This window comes from Geospiza fortis, unplaced genomic scaffold, assembly GCF_000277835.1.
Source record: "Geospiza fortis unplaced genomic scaffold, GeoFor_1.0 scaffold13, whole genome shotgun sequence".
In the NCBI taxonomy this organism is placed as follows: domain Eukaryota; kingdom Metazoa; phylum Chordata; class Aves; order Passeriformes; family Thraupidae; genus Geospiza; species Geospiza fortis.
Window position 1 is genome coordinate 2,765,451 of NW_005054384.1, and position 26,310 is coordinate 2,791,760.

Sequence of the window (26,310 nt, forward strand, 5' to 3'; positions counted from 1 at the left end):
GTCACAATAATGCATATTTAATTATCATTACTATTAATAATTCACAGAAATAATAATTTTGGATGCATAAAGCATGAGAAAATATGCCACAGTTAATGAATTTAATAAATATGACCTCTAATAGTGAGATTTGATCTACTGAGAGAAAATTGAGGTTATTTTATCCATGTTCACCATAGTAATCATAGGATGAGTGGAGAGATGCTTCCTAGCAGAATATTCTTCTGCATAGCTTTACAGTTTTCCTGCTTCTAAGACTGGTTTGCAATAACATCATTTTTCTTGGCTTTTAATATTACTCCATAAAAGGATACCTCCAACTTTCTATTTGTAAATATATGAAGTACTAGAAAAGACCAACAGCTTAAACTCATCTATAAAATGTAGAATAACAGGAAAATATTACACTGTGCCAAGCAAATTAGTCAAAGCCATATTATTCCTCTAAGCATTGCTCTGAAGTCAGGAAAACTCTTTTCTTCTTGATTAAGGTTGAAAATTCTCTCACCAAAATCTTAATTTAGACTTTCTCCATTACCAAAACAAGCAAAATTGACTGAAATTTTACCACGGTCTTCTGTCTTACAGTGACTACATGACCACTTCATTTTCCACAGCACAACTTGTGAGCTAATTGGGGGCAGTAGCCAGCAGAGAGCTGCTGATGCTAATCATGTTTACATTCCATTAAAGCTTCTGAAGGCAAATTCTCATCTGACAAAATAACAGAGATTGCCTCCTCATGGCTCTTAAACTATGCAAAGTTCAAGAGCATTAATTATTTTGGGGCTGTGTCCCACGAGGAGCAATAGGAGTCTGCTGCCATGGAAATCCTGAAAAATGCAACTTTCTGGAGGCAGGCAAAGCCAGTAGCATCACTGGGGCATCTTCTGCAGATTCAAATGCTCTCCCACCCTCCCAAAAGTGGGATAGCAAGGCAAATACTCCAACAGAGTGGGACCCTGGAAACTACTTCCTCTTCTGCCTGTGAAACATGAGCAGATACTTTTTGTTGCTGCTGTTTAAGACTATGTGGAATACATTCTCATCTGTAACATGGTCCTACCAATAAACTTGAAACCTATTGCCTAGAAAGTTGGCATTTCTTGTTCAAAGAAGACTCCATCCTTCCTCAGAATTTTTTCTTGCTGTCTCTCCATGTCAGATGGAATGAGAAAGAACCAAAAACTTTCACCATCAAATTATACAAAAAAATGAGACACTGTTTCTCAACAAGAACCCTGAGTTCTGAGGAGCACTACCAGTTTAGCCACATTCAGGTAATCAGAGCATGATGTGCAAGACTGACTGGATAATTCAGGTGCTGCTTGACATCTTAAAGTTGAACAAAGCAGTTTCAACCCTGATAAACAACAGATTTTCCATGGTAGAGGATTATACTTGGTTAAAAAAATAAGTTCAATTTGAGTTTCAAAAAGGAGATTACACCCAATTTTTACACTTCTTTCAGAAATAATGCTTAATGTTAAGTCTCTACATGATAAATGTTAAAATACCTCTTCAGCTCCAGGTGCTGAAAAATGTTTCAGCACAACCAGGAATGTGCACCTAATTTAATGCAAAAAATCACAAAAAAGAAGAAAATAGGGGAATGTATCTGTCTTAAAAATAGACTGGTACACTTGGGGAAGAAATAGTCAACTCTGCCTGTTGTCATCGGGAACTGCTATAAATGTTCTCTATACATAGCTCCAGGGGGCCATGGCACCAACAAAACATTTGGGTAACTTCATCTTACATCTACTATGGTACTGAGCACCTGGGACAAGCACAGAAAGAGGAAAATGGGGTGGAAGTTCAATATGGGAGCACAGGGAGGGGCTGCTTTTTAGGTGAATACTAAAATGTGATCCAGTCTGACTTTTCTTATAAGAATAGGAAAACTCTGAAAACTTCAGCTAAAACATGTCATTTCCAAATGCACTGATCTTAGTAATTTTAAAGTTTCCCTTTTAAATTTAGTCTCTATTTTGAGATAATATAGTCCTTCTTTAAAAAAAAAAAATCTATGTGTTCTCTATATTAAATTGAAGCAAAAGCTACCTTGCTTTTTTTTTGTGGTGGAGGTGAAGATCTACGATCTCCTTTTCTTTTGGAAGGACTCCTGGATCTAACAGGTGACATGTTTTCTGGGTAGTCATCATCAGAGGGAGCGTCAGAGTCAGACACTTCCTCTGCCTCACCAACATAGTCCTCCTCCATCCTGAGCATGCCTTGCTCAAGTGTTCCAACTTTCTTATTTTTTATCAGAACTTTGAATTTTAATGCCTGTAGAAAAGAAGTTTGACAAGGTTTTTCATCTCTTGGTATTATTTAACTCATCTTCAAAGTTGTTTATTAAGTATAATGAAGTGAGCTTATAAAATGAAGAAAAATAGATATGAGTGAGGCAGAAGCCAAAGCCAAATAAACCAAACAGAATCTGGGGACCAAAGTACACAACAGAATGTTTCCTGTCATGTCTAACCCCATGACAGGAAAAAAGGCTCTCCACCATAGGTACACACATGCTGAAAGTATGAAAAATGTCCATATATATACATATATATATATATATTATATATATATATACTTAAAGATGTCTGATGTTAATTTGGAATGTTTTGATCTATCATTGAGGCTGCAGGAAATTTGTTATTTGATTTCTTTGTGCATATCTGTCTTGTATACCAAATTAAAAGTTTTGTTTATAACTTGTGTTCTTTACAGTAGATCCTCATGCTGATCTTAGCTGGTCAGGGAAACAACAGTTTGATGATTTTGCCTAAGCAGTTTCTCTATTTATAAATGGACATGTATCAATCTCCATAATATATAATGTAAAGGGGGAAAAGCATCTCTGAATTGTAGTGATTCTAGTAACATGTCTTTCATCTATTCAACAGAATTCTTTGAGTATATATTTCACTTCAATGTACAAAATCATATTAATAGTAAAGCTGCTATTGTGTATCAGACACTGAACTCTACATCTGGACACAGGAGCTGCCAGTGAGTAACAGGACTTACTATGGCTCTTGAATAAAGTGATCCTCAGAAATATTCCTTAAATTTCCTATGCTCTAGTGAAAAGGGAGATTATACTACTGGGAGTGTGGCAGGAACAGGGAACAAATCATTTCACAATAGATTAAAGGTACCTGAAATGCTATAGTTTAAAGTATCCATTAAGTAAATATGAAATGTGTGGATGATGAAAACATATAAACCCAAAGTTTTGTAATGGAAACCAGAGCCATAGGCAAGGACAGTGACATTCCATTCATTTCCATTGTTGCTCCATTGCTCATAATCCGTTTATCACTTCAGATTTCTGGCTGGTATTTTGCCAGGATGCCAATGCAATGAGACATCCCCTGCCCAATATCTATCACTGCCATGCTGCTGAGAGGTTTGATCAGTCTCTCTGTGCTGGTGACTCAGAATGAGGATGCCATCTAACATTTCCTTCATTTCTTATTGATGCACTCTTTTTTTTTTTCTTCCTATGATATTTTTAGAAGTTTTAATATGATTAATGCTACCCATATTTTTTAAGAGTTCTGAATTTTCCTTTGTATGTTCACATTTCCCAATATTTAAAAGTAATTCTATCCACTTTCAATCTTGTAGTTTGTTATTCACAGGAAGACTTAATTCTACAAATGAAAAAAAAACCAAACCTAGTATACAGGGGAATAAAAAACTTTCTATGGTTACATTATTGCCGCCTGTATGCAAATTTCTTTAAATAAAAGACACCATAGAACGAGTGTGTGTAGTTATAAAAAAATAGGTCATGATGTTTTAAGTCAGTCTCTAATATTCTGTTTACAAGCTGTTAGCAAAAGCGTAATCACCCTGAAGTAGGAGGAGTTTTTTAAGGTTTTTTGAGGTTTTTTTCTACAAAGATAACATTTTAAAATCATGGCTCTTTTTAGAAACAGTCATAAAAAAATACCCCAGTGATATGAAAATTTGCTATTTTTTGGCCAGAAGCAAATTGCAATAATAGTTACCCCAAATCACTGAAAGTGAAACATAAAGTGAAAAAATGACATACCAAGGATTTCATCTGAACTTCAAACATCTTCAAAAAAACCTTACAATAAATGTATGGTTACAAAGTCAGTGACTGTGAAATCTGAGTTCTTTAACTGGTAATCAGCACTGCTAAGCATGTGACACCTTTTTCTCTACAGGTCCAGGTCTTCCAAGAGAGCTGAAAAGCCTTTTTAATGAGCTGAAACTCTGAGCATTCACTAAAACTTCTCGTTTCTAGTTTTACTATGAAAGGCAAAATATGTTAAAAATACATTTGCTGTTTACTTCTATATAAACTGTAAGCATACTAAAAAATTTAAATATGTAAAGCATAATAGGTCTTCCCTAGAGCATAGGGGGACTTCAAGGCTGGCATAAGCAAAAGCTCAAAGTACAGTCAACTGGAACAAATATTTACATAATTAAATGAACAAAAGTTTTTTCTTGTACATTCTGGTTAATGTGATGTGCAACACAAATCAGCTGAAGCAATGCCAAGTTTCCAAGACAAAAATCACAAGCAGTTTGGATCAAGCAAACCCACCTATTGATCACTGTGGTTATGTAATGTAAAAATTCAGTCCCCAAAAATGTAAGGAATAAACCCTGGATTTGAGATATAAGTATTTAAAAAAGAATAGTTTCTCCAGTTTAAATTTAGCTTGTTGTTCTCCCTTCTCCTCTCCTTACCGGCTGTAGGTGCTTAGTTCGAGGAATATCAAATCCTGAAATCTTGCTAAATAACAAGGTTAAAAATTTCTTCTGACTTTTACATAATATTCTATTTCAAGAATTGTGTTGCTGCCTTAAATTCTGATATAGGGTGAAGATGCAACACCTCCTGTGAAGTCTAACACAGGGAAAGGTTTTGAGACAATGACAAGATCTGTTAAGTACAACTGTTAAAATCCCGACACCGGCTATCTTTAACAATTCAAGAGAATCACACTTAGTGAAGTGTGAATGGATGTCTTTGTAGCAGCCTTATAAATCACAATTATCAAGATACTTTAAATCCATAGTACCAGCAATGTCTGAGCTCTGGGCAAATAGACATTAATTATATCAGGAGCAGCATTTTAGCTAGCTCATAACAAGTTTTCATACAACACATTAACCCAGTGAGAAGCACCCTACCCTGAAAATTCCACTTCTGTATTGTGCTCTGTAGTAAACTTCAGGCAAGTCTAGTCCAAGGCTAAAGAGCTGTGCTACAGCTGAGATGACATTCTACACAGGCAGCTAAATCTCTGGATGGATTGGAAAGAAATCCAAAGGATGATTGTGCAGAAAGATGGTTGCAGGTTGGCCAGGATATTAAACCAGTGTGCTCAGAGTCCTTGTGGCACAGATTCCTTAGCAAAACTCAGTGTTCCAAGAAGATACCTTGCCAAACAAACAACCTGATTTTTAGACACCAAATAAACCATCAACCTGCCTGGGTGATAATATAAAATATCGTAATGTCTTGCTTTTAGCTGCCTCCTGAAGTTGCTTTACACTACAGGGAAGCTACTAACAACAGAAAATGGCTGTCACATGTTTACCACATTTCTGGGAAAACCATGTTCCCTCAAGAAGAGTGCAATGCCTAAAAATAGTGAAGGAATTAGATGAGCCTTCTGTAAGTACTCAGTACAGCCTAGAGATTCCAGAAATTTTATGAGAAACAATACTGGTTTGTTGTTGGTTTTTTGTTTTTTTTTTTTTGAGGTCATCACAATGACATACCATATTCTTATATCTTTCTTCTTCTTTTTGTAAAGAATAGATATTATAGACTGATTGAAAGGCAAAAGAAATGTTTTGACTTGCTAAGAAGCAAAGACATTTCTGATGCAAAGACTTGGTCAAGATGTTTGTAGATTTGTAATTGCCAAAATAAATAGGAATTCCTCTCATAACTGAAGCAACAGAATTAGATATGCTAAAGCAAGCTTAATCTTGAATTTCTCAGTGAAAACACTGTGTAGAGAAAGCTGCTTTGTATACTGAGTAGATAAAGGTGAAGAAAAGTGGGAAGAATGAGTCCTGGTTTATGGGGTTAGCTGGTTTTCCCCATAATAGCAGAATTTAAAATGTCCATAGCCCATAAAGTTGTACTGGAGACCTTCTATTGATCTTTCTCAAGGAGATCATTAAATAGATCCTTTTATTTGGACACCACGGGTTTAACAACCATAGGAAGCCTTGACAATCCTGGCCAGAAATGCTTGTGAATCACCACAATACAGTAATTGATCTTGCAGCTGTGTGGTAAACATTAAAGACAACTTGTAAAATCACAGTAGCTGCCACTTCCCATTCAGTTAATCACACATCAATTCCAACTTTGTGACAGGAAACCTGCAAATAATAAAAGTTCCCGAACTATCTGATATATATATCCTGTCAGCAGTGTAAGGCAGCTCAATGCACCACAATGCAAAATAATTGAGGAACAAATCTTCATCAAAGCAGTGTGTTTACATTCTTTTCTGTGTTACATTGGATGCCTACACGTTTCTTTCAATTGCTGTCAAATTTCTTAGAGAGGAAGGACACAGCAGGGTAAGTAAAACCTTATCTCTTCTAACATATATTTAACACAATTTTTTTTATATTTTCTAAGTTCATCTATGAATTGCTGCATCAGACACTTCATTCCTTCACTTTCTATCAGCACATCACCAGGAGTGCTGGTGCAACCAGCAGGGATGTCTGGCACCAGTCAGTGATGCCACATCGAATTTAGTGCAGGAACTGACTCAAAGGACCTGATATTCCAGTGAATATTAGAGGAAGATCATGAAGTCTCTTTAGAAGCACCATGATGACCAAGACTGGGGACAGAGAATTTTATCAGTTCTGTTGCTTTGGGTGGCAAAACATCTGCTCTGCAAAGAGGTAGAATAGATAGGTGAAGCTTAAGGGCAGCCTCAGTTTCTCATGGGATAAGGTATGTGTGAAAGAAAGAAACAGAGCAAAAGTCTTCTCTTTCCTCCATATGTAGAGGAAGAATTGTGTGTTGAGATGCTACAGAATACAGGAATTGCAGGGAATTAACAATATCAATATAGTCAGCTGGAAGTGTGAATATATGACTGAGGGCAAAGAATTAAAAAATCTTTCTTCCTGAAATTTTCTGGGGTTTGTTTTTCAGATGAAGCAAGTATTGGGAAAAGCAGAGAGAAGAAGTGTCCAGTGATCCTACACTTTTATTTTATGGTCCTCCATGTGATTTTCACTTTGAATTACAGTGGTAGGAGACTTCATTGCAAGGTGGTCCAAGAGTGGGTTTCTTCCTCATTTTAACCTCCTTCCACACACAAAAGTCATCTCAGTGGACAAAGATATAGCTTAAGATCTACTTAAAGAAGGAAGTAGAAGATTGACCATATAAGAGAAGAGAAAATAATTTCCATGGAAGCCTCCAAAACCTAAAAGGAACCTGTAATTGGGAAATGTTTCTCTGAAATGTTGTGATAAACTGTGTGGTTTCCCACTTCATGTACACACAAGAGAACCATTTAATTCTGATCTTGAAGAAGACTGAGGTGTTTTTTTCCCTAAGGTTGTTCATGCTCCATCTTGATAAAAGTGGAGCAGTAAATTATATAGGTGACAGACTTTTTTTCAACACTGAGCATCCTTCCCACAAAGAGCATTTTAAATTCATCATTTATGATTCCGTAACATCTCCTTTGCACAGCTTAAGCAAAGTGGTCTGAAGACTAAATTCAGAATTTGGCTTTCTAAAATCACAATAAATTTACCCAGGCCTTGAAAATGCACAAGGTCCCAAGCTCTAAAGATGTGATGTCACTAAACTCCTTTTAAACATGGACCAAAAGTTGTTCTTCAAAAAGATGCCAGCCAAAAGTCAAGCTCACTACTGAATTTACAAATTCTGCCATAGCTACATATTTCCATTGCTAGGTAAAATCCTACTGGTTTTTCTAACATGCTTGATAAGTACATCTAGGAGAAATAGAGATGATCCTAATTTATGTTCATTCTCAAGATCATAATTTATTAATTTCAAGCTTTTGTAACCAGCTGAGGACAGTGGTGTTATTTAGGTAATCCTTACACCTTGCACAGATGGGAAATATGTCTCACAATATTTTAATATGTTAAAAGTTCAGGAGAATTAATCTCACCTGACAGCATTTCCATACTTATAGACCCAGCAATCCATTTTCAGGCAAAACTGACTCATGAAAACTCTAAGCTATGGAAATATAAAGTATGAATTCCCTATATCACAGTTACCATATCGTAAGAGACATATATCATAGACAGTAATATTTTTATGTGATTCAGTGATTCCATGTTCACTGATTTTGTGTTTGCTTCAGAGGATGTATGATCTTTGGACATCTCCTACGCTGAATCCAGCCATGCTTTGAGAAGCTTTAAAACAAGCCCTCCTGTTTGGTATAGTTTATATTTTTTCCTAATTGAAAAAGCAGTTTTTAAGGCCTCAAAATTGTATTGGACACCATGATGTAAAAAAATATAATGCTACAATAAAAACAAAAGGCAGATAAATGTGAATATTAAATAAATTTATAACAACGTTGTTATGGAAATATAAGAATATGGTAATACTTTAACACATCTTCTGGACAGAGTGCTTCAAAAATATTTTTCCTTGACAAATCCTTTGAAAATTACAACCTTTAGTGTGTTGTTTTTCCGTATGACAGTGCTTCCTCCCCACATTTTCATTTGCATTTTTTTTAGCTACTGTAAAAAAAAGTGTAAATTATAGCTATCACTAGCAACAGTGACAAGCCTAAATAAGTATTTTGTATATATGCATGTATTTGAGCTACAAGAGATTTTTTTTTAAATTGTCCTTGAAAGAAAATTATGTGCAAAGACTGGAACAGTGGAAATTTATTTGTTTTAGCTTGCAATAAAATTTTCAACACCCATCTAATTGCATTTTCTGAGTTCATATTCCAGGGGTCTCAGGCTACCAGCTGAGGAACACTGTCTTGGGGAGAAACACATTGAGAAAGAGAATGGCTTTGCAGTAGCAGAACACCAAGAAAAAGCTTCATTATCACTGTTACTGACCAAAAAAAAAATGCTGGTTCAGGTTTCCATTTCAATAACAAGTTTAAAATTCAGGAAATTCCTTCAATTCAAGCAAGAAAAAATAAATCAGCAGATAACAGATACACCAACATGTGCATCTTTCCATGGGGCTTTTTTCTGCTGTTTAACTTTTTTTGTTACTGACTGAAGTCTATTTCTGACAACAGATGTGATCCATAAATTCAGTTCCAGAGGATTAAAAACAAAACAATGAAGAACCCCACAATTTTTTCCATTTCTTCTATAGAGAAAAAAGAAAACTTATTACCTCAGGAGAAGGCAGTCGTGCCATATCTACCTCCCCACCAAGTGGTGCAGAAAGAAGTTTGTCACCTAGAATACTTTTCAAGCAGTTTGCCATCACTTCCTGCTGTTTAGGGCTGCAGTGGTTCTCCAAAGACAGTACAAGCGGATAGGGAGATGACTGGAAACATAATTTTGGGATTTTATTATTAATAAATAAAAATAAGAATAATTGCTTTTCCAAAACATCTTACAAAAGTCCCCTCGGCAATCTGCATTTGCCTTCATTTTCAAAGCATGCAGAATATAGATCAGTTGTTTCAGGTTAGTAAGACAATAAAAAAGCTCACATTTGTGGAAAAGAGAAAGCAGAATTGAAGAAGAAAAAAATGCACCTTCAGAAAGCTAAAGCAGAGCTGGACACAGGCAGAGGTATAAAAAGAACTGCTTTGTTTTGGTTTTAAAAGGTAAAATCTAATTCTAAAATTAAAATTGACAACATAAAGCAGGATTAAATGTCCTCTGCTTTAGTTTAGATTTTTTGGATTATTTTTCAAGCTGATAGTCTCCCCAAAGCTTGTTCAGAAATGATTGCTTTTGCAAAGACAAGCTATGCATTTTTTTATTTTTAATAATACCATAAACGTTTCTAGGGACAGGCTGCACTTTACTCATCACAGTATTCAAGCAAGGGTAATTGAGTAAAAATTAAAGGTAAAAGGTGAAAAGGGGAAATTGAGTAAAACTTAGATAATAACTCAAAAGAAACATATCCATTTAAACATATAAATAAATCTCAGAAATTGCCAGTAATACTGGTGGCTACCAAAACCATAGTCTGAATGAAATCTTTGCTCAGGCAGGACCTAAATTGTCAATAAGGAAAACACCATTTTATTTTTTCCTGTCTTTACATTTTGTCCCATGAGCTTTTGTTAAGAGAAGCAGAGCTCAGCCTGCATGGACAGCTGGTACCAACCACTACCTGTTGTGATTTTATCATCTCACTGGCACTTGGGCTTGAGAAATGAAGTTTGCGTTAGAGTTAAGCACAATATGTTGTGTATTAGCAAGAATAGGAGAGTTATATCCAATGAATTTTGAAAAAGAGTGGAATAAAATAATGGTTTTAATTTCACTTTTAAAATCAGAGATTAATTAAATTTTATATAGAAAACAGAACAGAAAAAACACAGCTTTCATTAGCACTGAGAAGTTAATAACACATATGTGTAAAAATCCACATAAATTTATGATCATGGATGTATAAATTCACACACATAAGGCTGGCCTGATTCTGAGATTTATATTAATAGTCATGCAGCACTTCCTTTGAGCAGGAGTTTTGCCAAAAGCCTATACAAAAACCTGAGACAGTGCCAAAAACTCTCCAGATTTCAGTGCTTTTCCAGAGATAGGCAGAAGGAACCTTGCCCTGTGAATCACCTGACCAAAAAAATCAGTAGCTGCTAACATTTATCAGGTCAACATTCAAAATAAAAAGAGAGGAAATGGAAAACAAAGCGTCAAACTCATCTATTATCTAAAATTTTTGTCTATTTCATAAATTCTCACATAGGACATAAGACAGACTGATAGCAGCAGAAGAATAAGTGACACAAAAACCTTTAAAAGATATGAAAAAGGAGAAAAACATCAGACCAATTCTGAAGTAGCTCTTCAATTTATATTCAATCCTTGTTTAAATGATCTCAGGTGAGAATTACACCTAAGAAGCTGAGTAAGATCACCTGAATCCTTTGCACTAAATTTGGTGTATATTCATTAGCAGGAAAAATGATTATGATTCTTTTAAAATACATTAAGAACAAATAGCACAATTGCTCTGTAATTAATTTTAACAATGCCCACTGCCACAGGCTCTGTTTCATATTTTTTTTACCCTGGAGAATCTATAAGAGCCATGTCCCTGGCTTAGTCAAAGCCACCATCCCAACTTATTTCAGCAGACATATATCTATACATACCATAAATGCATACTTGTCAATCACATGAATTACAGAACGAAATGGGATTTTGCTTGTTAAAGTGTGACCATGATACACAATAGGTTCATTGTTGGAGCCATCCCAGCAGTCAATCTCCAGGCAACGACATCCTTTTAAGAGAGCACTTCAGAAGAACAAGAGAAATCATTTCACAGCCAAAAGAAAGATACCACACTTTTTTATACAAGTTGCTGTATTTCTGATTATAAGCACAGTGATTAATTACAGAAAAAACTACCTCATTTTCATCATAAATAAAAAGAAATCCCACAGAATTGTACATTTATGAGACAGACATACTTTCTGTTGTTTATTTTAGGTGTGTTATGTAATAAACTTTATTAGAGCATTAAAGAATATGGGATTACCTGAATTATCTTTCTTAAAAGACTAAAAATAAGGGTCATAGATTTCAATAAAGAAATTTTGGAATAAAGGCAAATTTCCACTTAAAATAAAAGAATAAATATTTTAAATGGTCTTTTGTGTTACTATTCCAAACTTGCTTGCAATTTTGAGAATGCCTGTATTTAAAAATCCATTGCACTTAGAGAATCAGGTTGCATTTGGTCTTTACATAAGTCAGTTCACCCCAGCCCACATTTCTAAGAGGGAGTGCTAAAGTTTCTCAGGCACTTTGACTTTCCTGCTTTAATTTTAATATGTTAGTGGCATCCCTTAAATTCCTGGGTTTCTAATATTTTACTTGCAACTAACTGAAACATTCCTTATAAACCGTTTTACTTAATTGCCAATCTGTCTTTTACACGCTGCTTTTCACACATTAACAATATGTCAAATATGCCTCTAGCTGATTTTAGCATTTTCCTCACACAAATAATAGATAAAGAGGAAAAGAGAGGGGGCTATACCCTCTTTGCAATTACTTTCAGCAATGCAGCATTCACATAATGGAATTTTAAATACTGTTAATAATTCAGTATTGTTTCTCATAGTTGCAGGTCACTATAGAACATTAAGAGAGCAACCAAAAAAAAAAGAGTTCAGATAGATGATGGTTCCAACTGCTTTCTCTTCACTAAAGCAGTACAAATAATAGGAATTCTAGACACAGCTCTTCTTAATTCTTAATATATCCTGCCCTCAGTGTTGCCTTTGTTACACAATGCATTTCCATCTTCCCTGCTATCCTGGTCCTCATCCTCCTGGAGTCACACACTGCAGAGGTTCCTCCCCTGCTGGCTACTTGAATGCCCACGTTTTGTTGTTTTTGTTGTTTCTAAACTGCCCACATGCACTGACCACAAATGTTCTTAACACAGATATACTCCAACACACATCCTCTATATTGAACAGATCAGAGCTTGCCCAGGAATTTTACCTTTCTTTCAGGGACTCATTTATTTTTGCACGGTGTGTTGAGATTAAAAACTGATTTAATCATGTACTGTACACCATACTATAGATTTCATTTGCTGCAAGGTTGACTTTCTGAGATGTAAGTGAAAAAAATAAATTGTTTCCAGACTATGAACAGATGGTTTGCCAAATATATTGAAAAGTGTGCACATAAAATAAAATACTACTCTCACATTTTCAACTTGTATCTTTGATGGCTTTGTGCCCTATTGCCAAGTACGATTGTATGTGACAGCATTCATTTCAAAAAAGCCAAAGAATATTTAAAATATTAAAAAACAATATCTAAATACCTGGTATATCCCCATAAATGACTGGGTCCCATTAGTTGGTCAGCTATCAAGTAGGTGTTGTGAGAAGATGAAATAAAATAGTCACACAATGGCTGGGTCATGTCTTGATAGACGGTCCTGTGCTGGATTTTAAATATTGAACATTCGTCTGAGTTCATGTACCTTATAAATCCTTCAAAGGACATCTGCCTTCTCTTCCTCACTGCACAAAAACAAAAGGAAAAACATCTGTGTCATGAAGCCACTTTGATGGTTATATCTATGTCCTCTCTGAAATTTTTAATAGCCAATTCTGAACACTGCTGAAGGTTATACAGCACAACACTTTACTGCAATTTTAAAGTTCATGACAAATGTATAAATAACTCAAAAATCAGATACATATGACTCTGGAGCTGAATTGCTGTGGTTCAAACTTCTGAGAGGAAATAAATGTGTTTTGACATTTTTATTTTTCTACAGACAGCAGTAGGAAGAGTTTTCAGTAGTCCTGATTAAATATAAAGTAAAATATTTGTTATTTAATTTGGAAAGTAACATGACATGCCAGACAATGAGATAAGAAAATCTTCTTTTCCCTTTTAAGAGAACCAGGATTGTTCTCTAAAAAGTCAATCAGAAATTCTCAATATAATCTTGCAGAAACTGTGACCCTTAGCACCAAATATCTTCTCCAGGGGTGGAAAAATTAAAATAAATATTGATCAAATCATGTTTAGAAATATTTGAAATAAAAATAGCATCTTAACAAAAGAATTAACTGCCCACACAAATGAATTACTATCAAGCTTATTACACTACTGCATTTAAAATAAAATGAACTAATTGAGTCCATCCCAGTGATAGTCATCCCATTTGTTCTGCTTTTGACTGATTTAATGGCAAACAGAGCCATTACACTGCTCCCAATGTCCTGTTTCAAATGCAGTCATTTTGCAAATGATGTAATCTCAAAAGTCAGCTTTGCTTCAAAACATAGTTTGAATTAATGAGGAATTTTGCCCAATTCTTACTCTAAAATAACTTTATTGTCACCATAGCAGGCCAGTAGTGAACAAACAGTAAATAATGCAAGATTATTTTATGCTAACAATAACTTAGAAGTCAAATAAACTTGAGGACTGGAAATACCTGCAGGAAAACCCCCTTTTCTGCCCTGGTAATTCTTACTACAACTGTAAGAATCAGAATGCACAAGTTAGAATTGCTATTATCAATCTTTGGGGTGTGACAGAGTGAAGGTTTTACACCTGAATGAGAATTTAAAGAAAATAATTATTTCTCAATTACACAGGTCTTTGAACTAGAAAACTTGCAATGTTTTACAATGATAAAGAAAAACAGAAGGCCATCCAGACATCAAACATACATTCACCCCACCACTATTATTCCTACCAGAAGTCTTTCTGAAATTATTCTTCCAGACTTCCATTCATCAAGAATCCACAGACAACCCAGTAAAACCATTTCAACAGCTAAATAACCTTCTTTTCAGGAAATTTTCCATAATTAGGAAGCAGACGTTTACCCTGAAACTTCCTTGCTGTCCAAAATATTTGTTCAGTTTAGTATTATTCCTCTCCTCTTTTACCGCACTCTTTCACGGATGAAAATTGCTCTCACACTTCCCTCATTCCAGTGCTTTCCACAAAAACAAATCCAAGCCAGGTCATCTTTCTGTTTCAGATTTCTGATAATTTTCATTTTTCTGCTATCCACCAGTGCTGTTAATCTTTCTTAGGAGAAAACAGGAAACTGCTACTCACCTTTGCCATCTTAGAAGGGTTTACATATTTGTTATTTGCTCCATTTTTTTTTTTGGTAACTGACAGTGTCTAGTTGCTTGGATGTTCCCTTTCTAAAATACATATCACATTTGATCTTTTCCAGTCTTTCAATTCATCATTCATTTCCCCCCTATTTTCAAAAGTAACCTTTGACTTGTATTAGCCAAGCTTGTTACAGTCAATTTTCTAAGAACTTGGATTTGTCAAACTGTCTTCACTGACCTGATTGCATCATTTAAGGTCCTACCCTGTTTCATCCATATTTTTGGCAGAGATCTTACTCAGATTAATAATATTACAGAGGAGTTTCTTTGGTCTTTTAACTAAGAGATTTGCAGGATGACTTCTTGCCACCCTGATGACTCTTGAAAAGTGTATGCTATTTAGTATCTTGACTTAGATTTATCCACATGCATGTGTTATATTGTTCTATGCTTGTAACAATTGAATTAATTTTCTACTTTCTAGATCTTTAAAAATAATTTTGAATTTTTTAAATGTTATTTAAAACATAATACACTCATCCTGTATGCTTTGCCTATAATGAATTACATGAACTGCCTGGATTTCATTTCTGATTAATTTATTTTTATGGTCTATCTATTTCTCTGAGCAATTACAAGTAGAGCTAGTAACTATTTGTGCGTGTGTGTGTGTGTGTGTGTGTGTGTGTGTGTATTTTTTTATTTTCTAACAATTCTTACCTTTACTGCATTTATTTATTAAATTAGTGAAAAATACTGGCTTTTCAAAGTCTTGCTTTTTTTCTGAATTATTTATGATGTTTTCCTGGCTGTTGTTGCAATTGACAAAAGTTAACTGCAATAGTCTCAAGAGAAATTAATGCTTATGTAAATATGCTGATGAGCATAATCCCCCAAAAATTAACATCTAGCATTGTTTTGTTAGTCAGTATGGACTTCAATAAAACATTCAGCTCATGTCTCCAATCAACAGAATAAAAATCTTCGTATTTTTACAGAGCTTATTACAGGCCCTTACATTTCTGAGCAATAGCCCAGTCACGCTATTTTCTGACCATTTACAGACATTTTCTGCTGCTCTGTTAAAGGAAATGGGAATTCATCTCCATAACTATTTCACAGTGAAAAGACTTTCATCAAGGCCTTACATTTCTCCCCCAGAGGAACCTCAGTCTTTTTCTCCATTAGGACCTTTTAGCAGTAGTTAGTGTGCGCATACATATCCATTCCTTGTAGTAAGGAAAGGCAAGAAAAGATTTCTGTCTTCTCATTGCCTCTTTCTGTTCACAAAGTTCAATGATTTTTTTCTTGCTCTCCTCTTTTGGATAGTGTGGAATTCATTTTATTAGCAATACTCTTTTATATTGTTTGGTTTTTTAAAAATCTGATTTAAGAAAACATGATTCTTCTCGTTCTTCCTGTTAAGGTAAACTCCAGCTCTGCCACATATACAAATACTGTCACATCAGAGAGGAATTATGGATATAATCTGAGTATTTGAAAGCCTCTGATTACATTATACATTATTTTCAGTGTTTATTACATTCTGCTTTCTTATTTATCTTGGAACTTCTTTGAAAGTATTTTTCTTCCTCTTTGGAAAGAAAAAATTGGAAACCTTCATAAGATATTTGCTGCCCTGAAGGCCTGTAGAGTACCCACACTGAAGCAGAGAAAACAAGTAAGAAATCACTCTGCACTGGCCAGAGCCTCCTGCAAGACCTGTTTTCTCCTGGAGTGGAATATAGAGAGTAGTGTTGGTGTATCACTTGGTGAGAAATTTAGGTTTTAAAATTTTTAGTATGTTGTGGATAAAAGCAAAATGAAAGACACAGGGTGTCGTCCTGAATTTCTTCTTCAGGCTTCTTCTTCCTTCTTCTTTATGAGTTTATGTGGCATTTTATAGTTGGGCAGAAAAGTCTGCATTGGGAGCTCTTTGGGATCAGTTATTGGGTTAAAAAAGAAAATAAGTGTCAGTTCTTAATTGGATAGTTTAGTCTTGAAAGATCTTGTAACAAGAGATTGTTAGCCATTTTGTGTCTTCTAATGAAAACCTGCCAAACTCACAATAATAAGACTGTTTCACTAATAGAAAACAATAAACACTTGAGTCCAAACATAAACTACCATCTCAAGTGCCTTCAATCCAAACCCAAAAAAATCAGCGCTGGAGGGACTGAGTACAACCTGCAGCCCTTCTGGACTAAAGTAGAGACTGGGGAGTGGGGAAGAGAAGAGTCTGAACTGAATTTGAGACTAGGAAATGGGGAGAAAGGTGTTTCCCATGGTTTTAACTATATGTGTGTGCTCTTTGTTTCCTAGGAGCTGAATTAGTAATTAAATATCTACATTACTTGGCCCCCAGAGATAGTAAAGTGGGTACAGATATATTTACTGGGAATTTTAGGGAGAAACTCATGAGAAATGCTTGCAGAGACCAGGGTGTTCCTCTGCCGTACTCGAAGGAGGAAGTTTTCCATCATTGTTAAAAGTCAGGCAGAAACATCATCAGATAGAATTTCATACTGTGAAATTTGACTACTTTACATCAGAATGAAACATTCATGCTCTAAGGGAGCAGTAAAGAGAGAAGTATTTCCTTGACTAAAGTAAAAATACAGTTATCCTTAAAGTAAAAATATAGTTATTCCTTTTCTACCCTGAGTTTATATTCTAGGGAGGCTTTTTTCTACCTTATTTACACCTATAACTAGTGCATACTGGAATAAAGTATCTATCTGAACAGTTCAGTTCAGTTTCCTAAGGGCTTATATCTCATAATCACCTTCTTTTGAAAATTTTCCCTGAGGCTGGATATTTACACACCCTTTCATAGACCTGAACCATTGTGTCTCACAAATCCAGCCACAGCCATTGTCTTCGTTGAGATTTTAAGTCATCTTTCTTCCTTCACATGATTTTTTATGAAATCTGTAGGACTTCGACAGAGATGTCTGCTTTATTAAATTTGATTTACATTGGCCAATGGGATCAAATGTTCTCTTCTGCAAATTTCTGCTCTACATCCTGCTCTGTCTCTCACACACATGCTCAAAAAAACCCCCAAAAAAAACCCTCATGACTGTATATACAAGAATAAACTGAAAATGGTATTTTGCTTCACAAACACATTCTGGATTACTCAAAGTCCTTATCTGACAGATGCACCAGGCTTATATTGTTATTTACAAAGCAAGCTGGTTTTTTAAGACAGCATTGCATTTTTGCCCTGTTTTTGTATTGCCTAGCAGTAAAATAGGCAGGAGTAGAGTCTGTGAGTGGCACTACATTATAAATAATAATGGGATGCACCTTCTTATCCTCACTCTGCCTCTAATCCTATCCATGTAAATGAGAAGTATTTTTTTTTAAAAGACATATATACCAAGCTAAAAAAAATGTATTTAGTTGGCATGTTTTCTTTTATCTCATTTAATGAGTCAAGGCTCCTATTCAAAGCAAATAGTAAAATGGGCAGATAATGGGATGTTTGGGAAGAACAAAATTGAAATTTGGGTGTTAGTAAGACATAAATGTCAGGTGTGAATCACATATTCATATTTTGTGATCAATTCCATAGAAATGGCTCTTTCTGCCAAAAATGCAAGCTTTTAGCATACACATGAAAAAATCTGTTAGTGTAGCATTTTGACATTAGGCATTTAAATTGTATGATAAAAATGAAAGAGTAATTCATTCCTGAACTAGCTATGGTACCCACAGAGAGTGAATTCAGAGTTATCTGGCCCAACATATTTGGAAATCTCTCTGCACAAATGTTAGGGATGCACTAAATGACGTAAATGGATTTATTTAGTTTATATGTAAAATGTAGTCATTGCTTTCATCTTAATTGTTTTAATCTTGACATATCAGTGCTATCACATTGATGAGAGAATGGTCATTACTATTAGCAAACCTGTCAATCAAGTGTCAAAACCTGCCCTTTTCCCTCTCTGTAAAGCACAGGGCAAGGGTGACAGATGAGTCCAACAGATCATCCTGATGAAGAATGTTCTGTAGCAAATTCAGAATGACAGTTGCACAAAATGGTCTATCACAATATCATATGAATCATCTCTCACGTCAATCATAACTGGAACTTTTCAATAAATATGTCTGAGTGGGAGTTTGAATTCACTCAAAGGAGCATGAACAATACAGAGATTACTTTGTTCAACAAGATTATTTCCAATTATGAGACAAACAAATTTATCACAGTTGAAGAAACAAACAAGAATTTGGCTCAGCATCTGAAATTTAAACCATACATCAAATTAAATGTATAGAAACATCAGTTGATATTTACAAAGGTGTTTTCCAATGGACTCAAGTTCTTTCATTGTTTAACTGTGTTATAGCTTTTAACTTTCCCATCAAAACAGGTAACACAAAATAAAAGGAACCCTTCAAACTGGTAACTTGTACAATTAGTAAACATTAGTTCCTCTGAAACAGTAGAATATGTTCAATAAAGTACAGTCAAATTTGAAAAGCAACCTCAAAGAGTAAAGGCATAAGGAGTCACATGTTTTGCAGCTATTACTGGACAGTAAGTGCCTCTTAATGAAACACCGAATGTTCTTCTGTTTCTCATTGAAAAAGTGGCATTTTCCATTTTCTTCTTCCACATCAGGTCAGCATAGAAAACCTGGGTTTTTCATCCCAGAAGAAATATTTTCTCCTTGGGTTTGCTTTTCCTAACCAGTTATCAATTCCATCCATTTTCAAAGGCTGGGAACCAAGGAAATGAAAGAATTAAACACATTCCACTGAATAAAATAACAGCTTCCAACAAAATGCAGCTATATCCTTTTCATAGCTCAGCGGTAAAATTTGCCACAAGCTGAAATCAGCGAAGCTCAGCAGAAGTGTTACACTTCAATTTGGGGCACCTTGGAATAAGTGAAGAACGTGTTAGAGATTTATGAACCCCTCCTCTGAGATGAGTTCTAGGGAATCAGAAAGGGTGACCAGACACCTCTGAAAATCTTACACAGTGCTTCTGCAAGGAAGTCAGAGGGACATCAAAGTCTTGTCTGAAGCCTTGCATTATCACTAAATGACTCAAGGGAGAGAAGACAGGGTAATGAGCAGACAAGAAAAATGGCAGATAAGAACCTTAAGAAAAACAAATTGGAAATGGTTTGTAATGAGTTGAAGGACAGAATTTATAGGACTAGGAAGAAAAGATTAAAAAATGACAGAAAAAAGGAGAGAGAAGAGAAAGGAGGGCACCATGACAATTAATTAAAACACAGGAAGAAAAAGAATTAATAGACAAAAAGACATGCTTTAAAATAAATAAAGATATGAGGTTTTCCAAAACACAGTCATTGAGAGAAGCACAATAAATCAGAGCTAGATATCAAATAATTGAACTCTCCATACCTTCATCAATGGGTTCATACTTCATAATAATTTCTAAGGCAGTTGTTTCATTAGCTTCAGTTTGAAATTGTTCTTTTGCAAGAAATTTCAGGAGCTGGCCATCAGGTAGAATGTTGCCATCTATTGAGTAAGCCTTGAATAGTTCTTCAAATTCAGGTCTGTGTACAAGAGCTCGATAAATTGCTCTGAAGTCATCCATGCTAATTATATCTCCTGAATGTTTGTCAATGGTTTTCTGAGGAAAAAAGCAACCAAAATAATTTTTGAAAAATCAATAAAGCAACATTCATATATACAAAGTTATGCACCAAACATTTTTTTATAACTGACCATAGGAGTAAGAATCATAGAAGAATCCAACAGTGACTACAATCAGATTACATTCTTCAACTTTTAGATTACACTTTGTGTGCTACAAATATTTTATAAATACTAAAATGGACCATACGACATAATTAGCATCTAAATAAGTACAATAAATTTAGATGTAATGCATTTTTAATATTAAAATACGTTGTAGGAAATCTCTAAAATGCTATGCATTAAAACAAATGTGCAGCTTAAAACTTATCAAGTGGAAAATATATTTAGAGTAATACCTCTCCAACAGCTATTGACACCATATTGTAAATATTGTCAGTGAAATTTGCATACAAAAACATCAACAAGTAATCTTAAAAATGAGATAAGCATGACCAAATTATCAAGAGACACAAGTCTTTTAACACTTCAAATAGGAAACACTATTAAAATTTGAAGATGATATTTTATAATAACCTATGACATCATGTTCTGTTCTTAACAAGCCAGAATGTTTAGCTTAGGTTAATTATTCACACTTTCAGAATTCTTGAATGGTAAGCTTGTTTTCATAGAGCTTACAAAATGTTAGCATAGTAATAAATTTCAATGTTTCAGTATAAAAGCCAAAAGAAAAGTTAAAAGGGCAAAAGAATTTGAGCAGAATTTTTTTTTTTTACCATTTCTGCCTTTTGTGGTTTTCTCAGGTTTAACAATTCAAACTTTCCTTTAAAATTTTCTATTCAAAGTAAGTACCTGCATACGAAATATAAATATTTGTAACAGTTTAGCCTGAAATATTCTTAAAAGTTGCCAAATTAAGATAAATCTGCTGACAAAATTGCACACAAAAATCAAAAACAAATGGCAATCTACTGCCTCAGTGATCATCACTGTAAAACGATGAAAATTCCTAATTGTTGGCTCCTTAAACAGAAAGTGCCAAAGAGGCTAAGTTCCAGCATCCAAAACATGGCACTTACAATGGTTGGGTTGGCTTCCACCAGTGTCTATAAACAGGAAATTGCTTACTTGAGCTCTGGCTGCTCTTTGATCAAGATTTGGGATTACTGCTAAATTAGATGGGTTTTGAAGCCATAGCATGAAACCTAAAATTTAATGATCCACTGCCAGTTCCTTCCTACACAGTACAGTTCCTACTGTACTTCTGAATAAGTACAACAATAGGAGTAAAAATATATTAGATAACTAAAACAAGTACAAAATTAAATTTCATTAGCAGTTCTAGTGAAAAAAAATCTTACAAATCAGTACTTCAGTATTTGCTTTGAGTTTGTGAAAGAGAATAATAATGATTTTTAACAGAAGTCACTGGCAAGAAAATATTTCTGCACAAATGCTAATTATACACATTTCAGTACTGCTGAAAAAATCCCCAGCTAAGTTTGATATCTTCAATCCAATTTTTAATGTCTTTAACAATACAGTAAATTTACTCATAACCATTAAGCAGGAAAAGAGAATACCAACTTATTTTGGAAATAAACAGTCTATCAGGACTTGGAAGATGTTCACTTAGTTACTGGCACAAAGAGAAGCTGGGCAAAAAATTAAAGTTTCTATTTTAGTTGCCTTCTGATGAAATACAGGCCATAATACTACATAAGAGTGCTCTAAAAATTAAAGTGATAAAAATCATGTCAGTATAAGAATATATTCTTACAATTTTGGGGGTAGATTTTTGTCATTCCTATTTTTATTAATGCACATCAAATCTTTGCTGTTCAGAAAAAGAAGAGACAAAGAGTCTTGAGAGAAATTATATGAAAATTTATTATTCCTTAAAACCTTAATGCTCATATTGCTCAAAAGAGTATTACAGTAAAACAAACTCAAAGAGAACAGACAAGAGAAAAAGCAGATCATTCCTTAAAATTAGTTTTCTATAAAATGTATTTTGCTATGTGTAACCATTAGATTAACTGCTGATGTGTAGTTACTTACAATGATGTCAGTAAGATTCCCTTCCAGAATGCTTTGAATTTTTACATCTTATTACACTGATTAAATATTTGAGCCCCCCAAACTACTGAACACCTGTAAATCTTTCCCAAATAGCAAAGAACACCTATCAGTACTGCAACAAATAACTAGATCAGGGTATTGGGTATAAGAGGTTGTTAAACACAACTAGATCAGACTTGCTCTTTGCAGGTCACTTCCCTCAAATAATTCTTCTTTTCTCTACCCACAGCTGATCATTCTCAAACTCCTGCCAGAAACCAAAGTAGTGGGAAGATAGAGGAAACAGTGAGAAGTATTTTTAAATTCTCAAGGGGTTCTTTAGGTTGGCAAATATCTCCTTGCAAGTTCCAAAACCACAGGAAGCCTCTCCAGCCAGGGTTGAACTCATGCTGCTGGTTCTACCTTGGCTTGACAACAACGAGAGAGGAAGACAGGGTGAAGAAAACTTAGCACCTTCCCTCTCATGACCTAAAAGTCTCTGACTTGCCATAGTTAATTCTCCTCTGCCAAATCAGTACAGAATCAGCCAGCTGGTTACAACATTCTCAAAAGAATAATGTACAAATGTGTAAATAAATAAATAAATATGTATTTTTATATATACACACACTTGTTTTCATTCCCTTAGGGAAACAGCATTACCAGACAGATGTTTTGGGGGGGGAAATGAGGTAAAAGGAAAATCTTACATCTTTTGAGTCATTACAAGAAGAACATGTATACCCACTATGTGCCAAGGCACAATTTTCTAGTATTTGCTCACTGGGTTGTGGTATTTGTTGGGTCCCCAGGACAAACGAGGAATTGAGAATCTGACTCCATGTTCTTAGAAGGCTAATTTATTATTTTATGATATTATATTATATTAAATACTATACTAAAACTATACTAAGAATAGGAAAAAAATCGAAAGGAAAAGCTTAACAAAATGCTAATTAAAAACTCATGACTGCTTCTACAATCCTGACACAGCTAAATCATAATTGGTCATTAAGTAAAAACAATTCACATGTTGGATAAACAATCTCCATACCACATTCCAAAGCAGCAAAACACAGGAGAAGAAATCAAACAATTCTCTGAAGCTTCTCAGCTTCCCAGGAGAAAAAATCCTCGCAAAGGGATTTTTCAGAAAATATGACAGTAACACTGGGACAAGATCTGCTTGGCAGTAGTTTGCCTACACTAAATTAATTTATTAAGACCAGTTTCTAGCTGGATGGTGTAACCTTCATGGAAATTTCTTAAACACTGCCATGTCTCAAGGCCAAATCCTTTTCCTGGAGTGCAATTCCCATCCATTCAGGTGCACCTCTTAAATACTACAGGAGAGGTGTAGTGGAGAACAGAATGAATGTGTGCTGGATCTAAAGCCTGAGCAGCTCAGACAGGTCCATCTTGTCCTCCTGGCAAGAGGATTTTGAGGAAGTTGCTCTCATGGTTTCGCCCAGCATCTGACAGGCACATCTGGGCTCATTAGCTTGATCACAGAAGAAGCTGAATAGGATGAAACCAGAATGCTTTGTTTTCTCAAGTGTGGTAATGTTACAAAAAAAACCTGGAAGTCAAAATCGACATATTTTCCATCTGACACTAATCTGTTGTGTTGGAAAGACAGAGTTATGTGGGTGCCAGTCTCTGCTCTGAGTACCAAGAAGTAGGACAAGCATAAGTGGACTCAAGTTGTGCCAGGGATGGTTTAGACTGGCTATTAGTAAAAATTTCTTCACTGAAAGTGTTGTCAAGCATTGGAACAGGCTGTCCAGAGAAGTGTCTGAGTCACCATTCCTTGAAAGTATTTAAGAGACCTGTAGATGTGGTGCTTAGGGACAAGGTGGACTTTTCAATGTATTAATGGTTGGACTCAGTGATCTCAGAGGTATTTTCCAATCTAAATGATTGTGATTCAAATACAAGCCCTGGGTTATGTATTTTACACAGAAACAAAAGACCTGGAGGAGGAAAAATCTTGGCTGATTTTGCAGACCACTCTAGCACAAAATACATTTCACAAAAAATTAACTTGAAAAAAATCAGCAAAGGTATGACGTGTGTAACTGAACTTCTGAACTACTAATTGCTTAATGTACATACACCTTACCTTGAAAATATGTTTTAAATGGTCTTCATCAAAATTTATTTGCATTTTTTCAAGCAGCCTAATGCAACCATCTAAATCAGTATTCCCATTCTTGAAATCATTCTGAATGAGATTCCAAAACCACGTATGAGACGTGAAGTTAAGGAAGATTCTGACCCATGAAATTGTCCATTAAGGGGGTGATGAGGGGGAGAAGTTTAATTTTGTTAAACCTAAGACTCTGCTTTCCTTTTCTCATCCTCTAGAACATCCTTGTCACCTGACTTATGAGAATGCAGCAGGCCCTGAGGCATGCAGGAAGAGATTTTTGCTCTGTCCTCAGAGACTCAGAGGGCAGTGACCAGAATGGCTGAAGGGAGGAAGGAGATCAGGGGGTGTTCAGGGTGCAGAAAGGGGTGCAGTGAGAGGATGGAAATGTGGGGAGGCCGAGAGGACTCAGCAGCAGCAGGGAACGGTGGCAAATGCCAAGAAACGCCAAGGAATGAGTGCCCCCAGCACTGTGCCCACACAAAACTTATCATCCAGCCCTGGTTGATGGGACTGGCTGCCCCTGGCCATCCCTGACACCCTCCTGTGTGCCCAGGCCACCTCCAGGCCTGAGGGGAAAGGGACATGTCGAGGGGACACAATGGCAGCTGTCACAGGCCAGGGAGGGGAGAGGAGGAGGAGAAGGCAGCAGAAAAAAAGGATATCTATTCTCATCCATGGTGGCTGTGCTCCAGCCCCCTCACTGCAGTGCCATCACCAGCCCTCGCTCGGGCTCACAGTGGGCTCCTCATGCCCCCGTGTGCTGTTGGAGTGCCATGGAACGTTCGCCCCCTCCATCCTTCTAGTGTTGCTGCAGTGATGTCACAGACTGCAGGCGCCCAGCACAGGCCTCTTCCTGCCACTGCTCCAGCACCCTGCCACCATCATGGGCCTTTTCCTTCCAGCACAAAGCATCTCCCGGGCTCTGCCCTCATCTGCCATCTCCCACCCTCAGGATATCCCACACGCCGGCGCAGGCCAAGGCAGGAGCTGTGTGAGGCCGAGTAGGCCTTTGCAGCCAACAGTGCCACCGTCCTCCTGGGGACTTTGGCCAGCTTGTCCGAGATCTCTCTGCTCTGGTGCGAGGTGACAACATCTTCCCCCAAAAAACAGGAGCACTGTGCTACCAACCCACTGCAGCAGCTCGGGGGGAAAGGCCCTTCTTTGGGCCAGCTGGCTCCATGGCACAGCGTGATGGTAGATGTTGGGGAATGGTGAGAAACCACCCCAAATGGCTGGGAGGCTACCCCAAAGTGCTGGAAGGCCATCCAAGCTCCCAGTTCCCTGCAGGGAACTGCTGTGTCCTCAAAACCAGCCTGGGCAAGAGCAGCTGTCCATGTCCATGTTGTCAAGAGGATTTTGAGGAAGTTGATCTAATGGCTGTGATGTGCCTCATGCTTTGAGGCACACCAGTATCAGCCTTCAAATCACTGGGACAGCCTTTGGAAATCAGGCTGGGCTTCCACCCTTACTCCATTTCCCATTTCCTATTTCCCACTCATTTTACACCGATTCTTCTCCAGGCAATCTGCTTCAAAGTTGCCAGCTTCTATGTAGCTGTCAGCAAGCCTGAGTGAGAGTCTAAATGTGACAGACCAAAGGCAGCTTGCCACAGGTTTTATGAAACTTGCGAAAGCCGAGGACAACAAGTTTTGTATTGGCATTCTGGAAAACATT

General features: G+C 36.1%; 1 protein-coding gene across 1 annotated transcript in view; it reads right to left on the reverse strand.

Moving 5' to 3' along the window:
- Positions 1–25,312, reverse strand: part of PLCZ1 (phospholipase C zeta 1) — a 45,203-nt gene extending 19,891 nt beyond the window's left edge. The window contains exons 1-7 of the mRNA XM_005425308.2: positions 25,299–25,312; positions 24,607–24,730; positions 20,220–20,454; positions 13,058–13,259; positions 11,364–11,508; positions 9,401–9,556; positions 2,065–2,289 (exon numbers count right to left, since the gene is read on the reverse strand). Of these exons, the coding sequence (XP_005425365.1) occupies positions 2,065–2,289; positions 9,401–9,556; positions 11,364–11,508; positions 13,058–13,259; positions 20,220–20,454; positions 24,607–24,730; positions 25,299–25,312 (1,101 nt within the window). The remainder of the gene's footprint in view (positions 1–2,064; positions 2,290–9,400; positions 9,557–11,363; positions 11,509–13,057; positions 13,260–20,219; positions 20,455–24,606; positions 24,731–25,298) is intronic.
- Between the last annotated feature and the right edge of the window lie 998 nt (positions 25,313–26,310).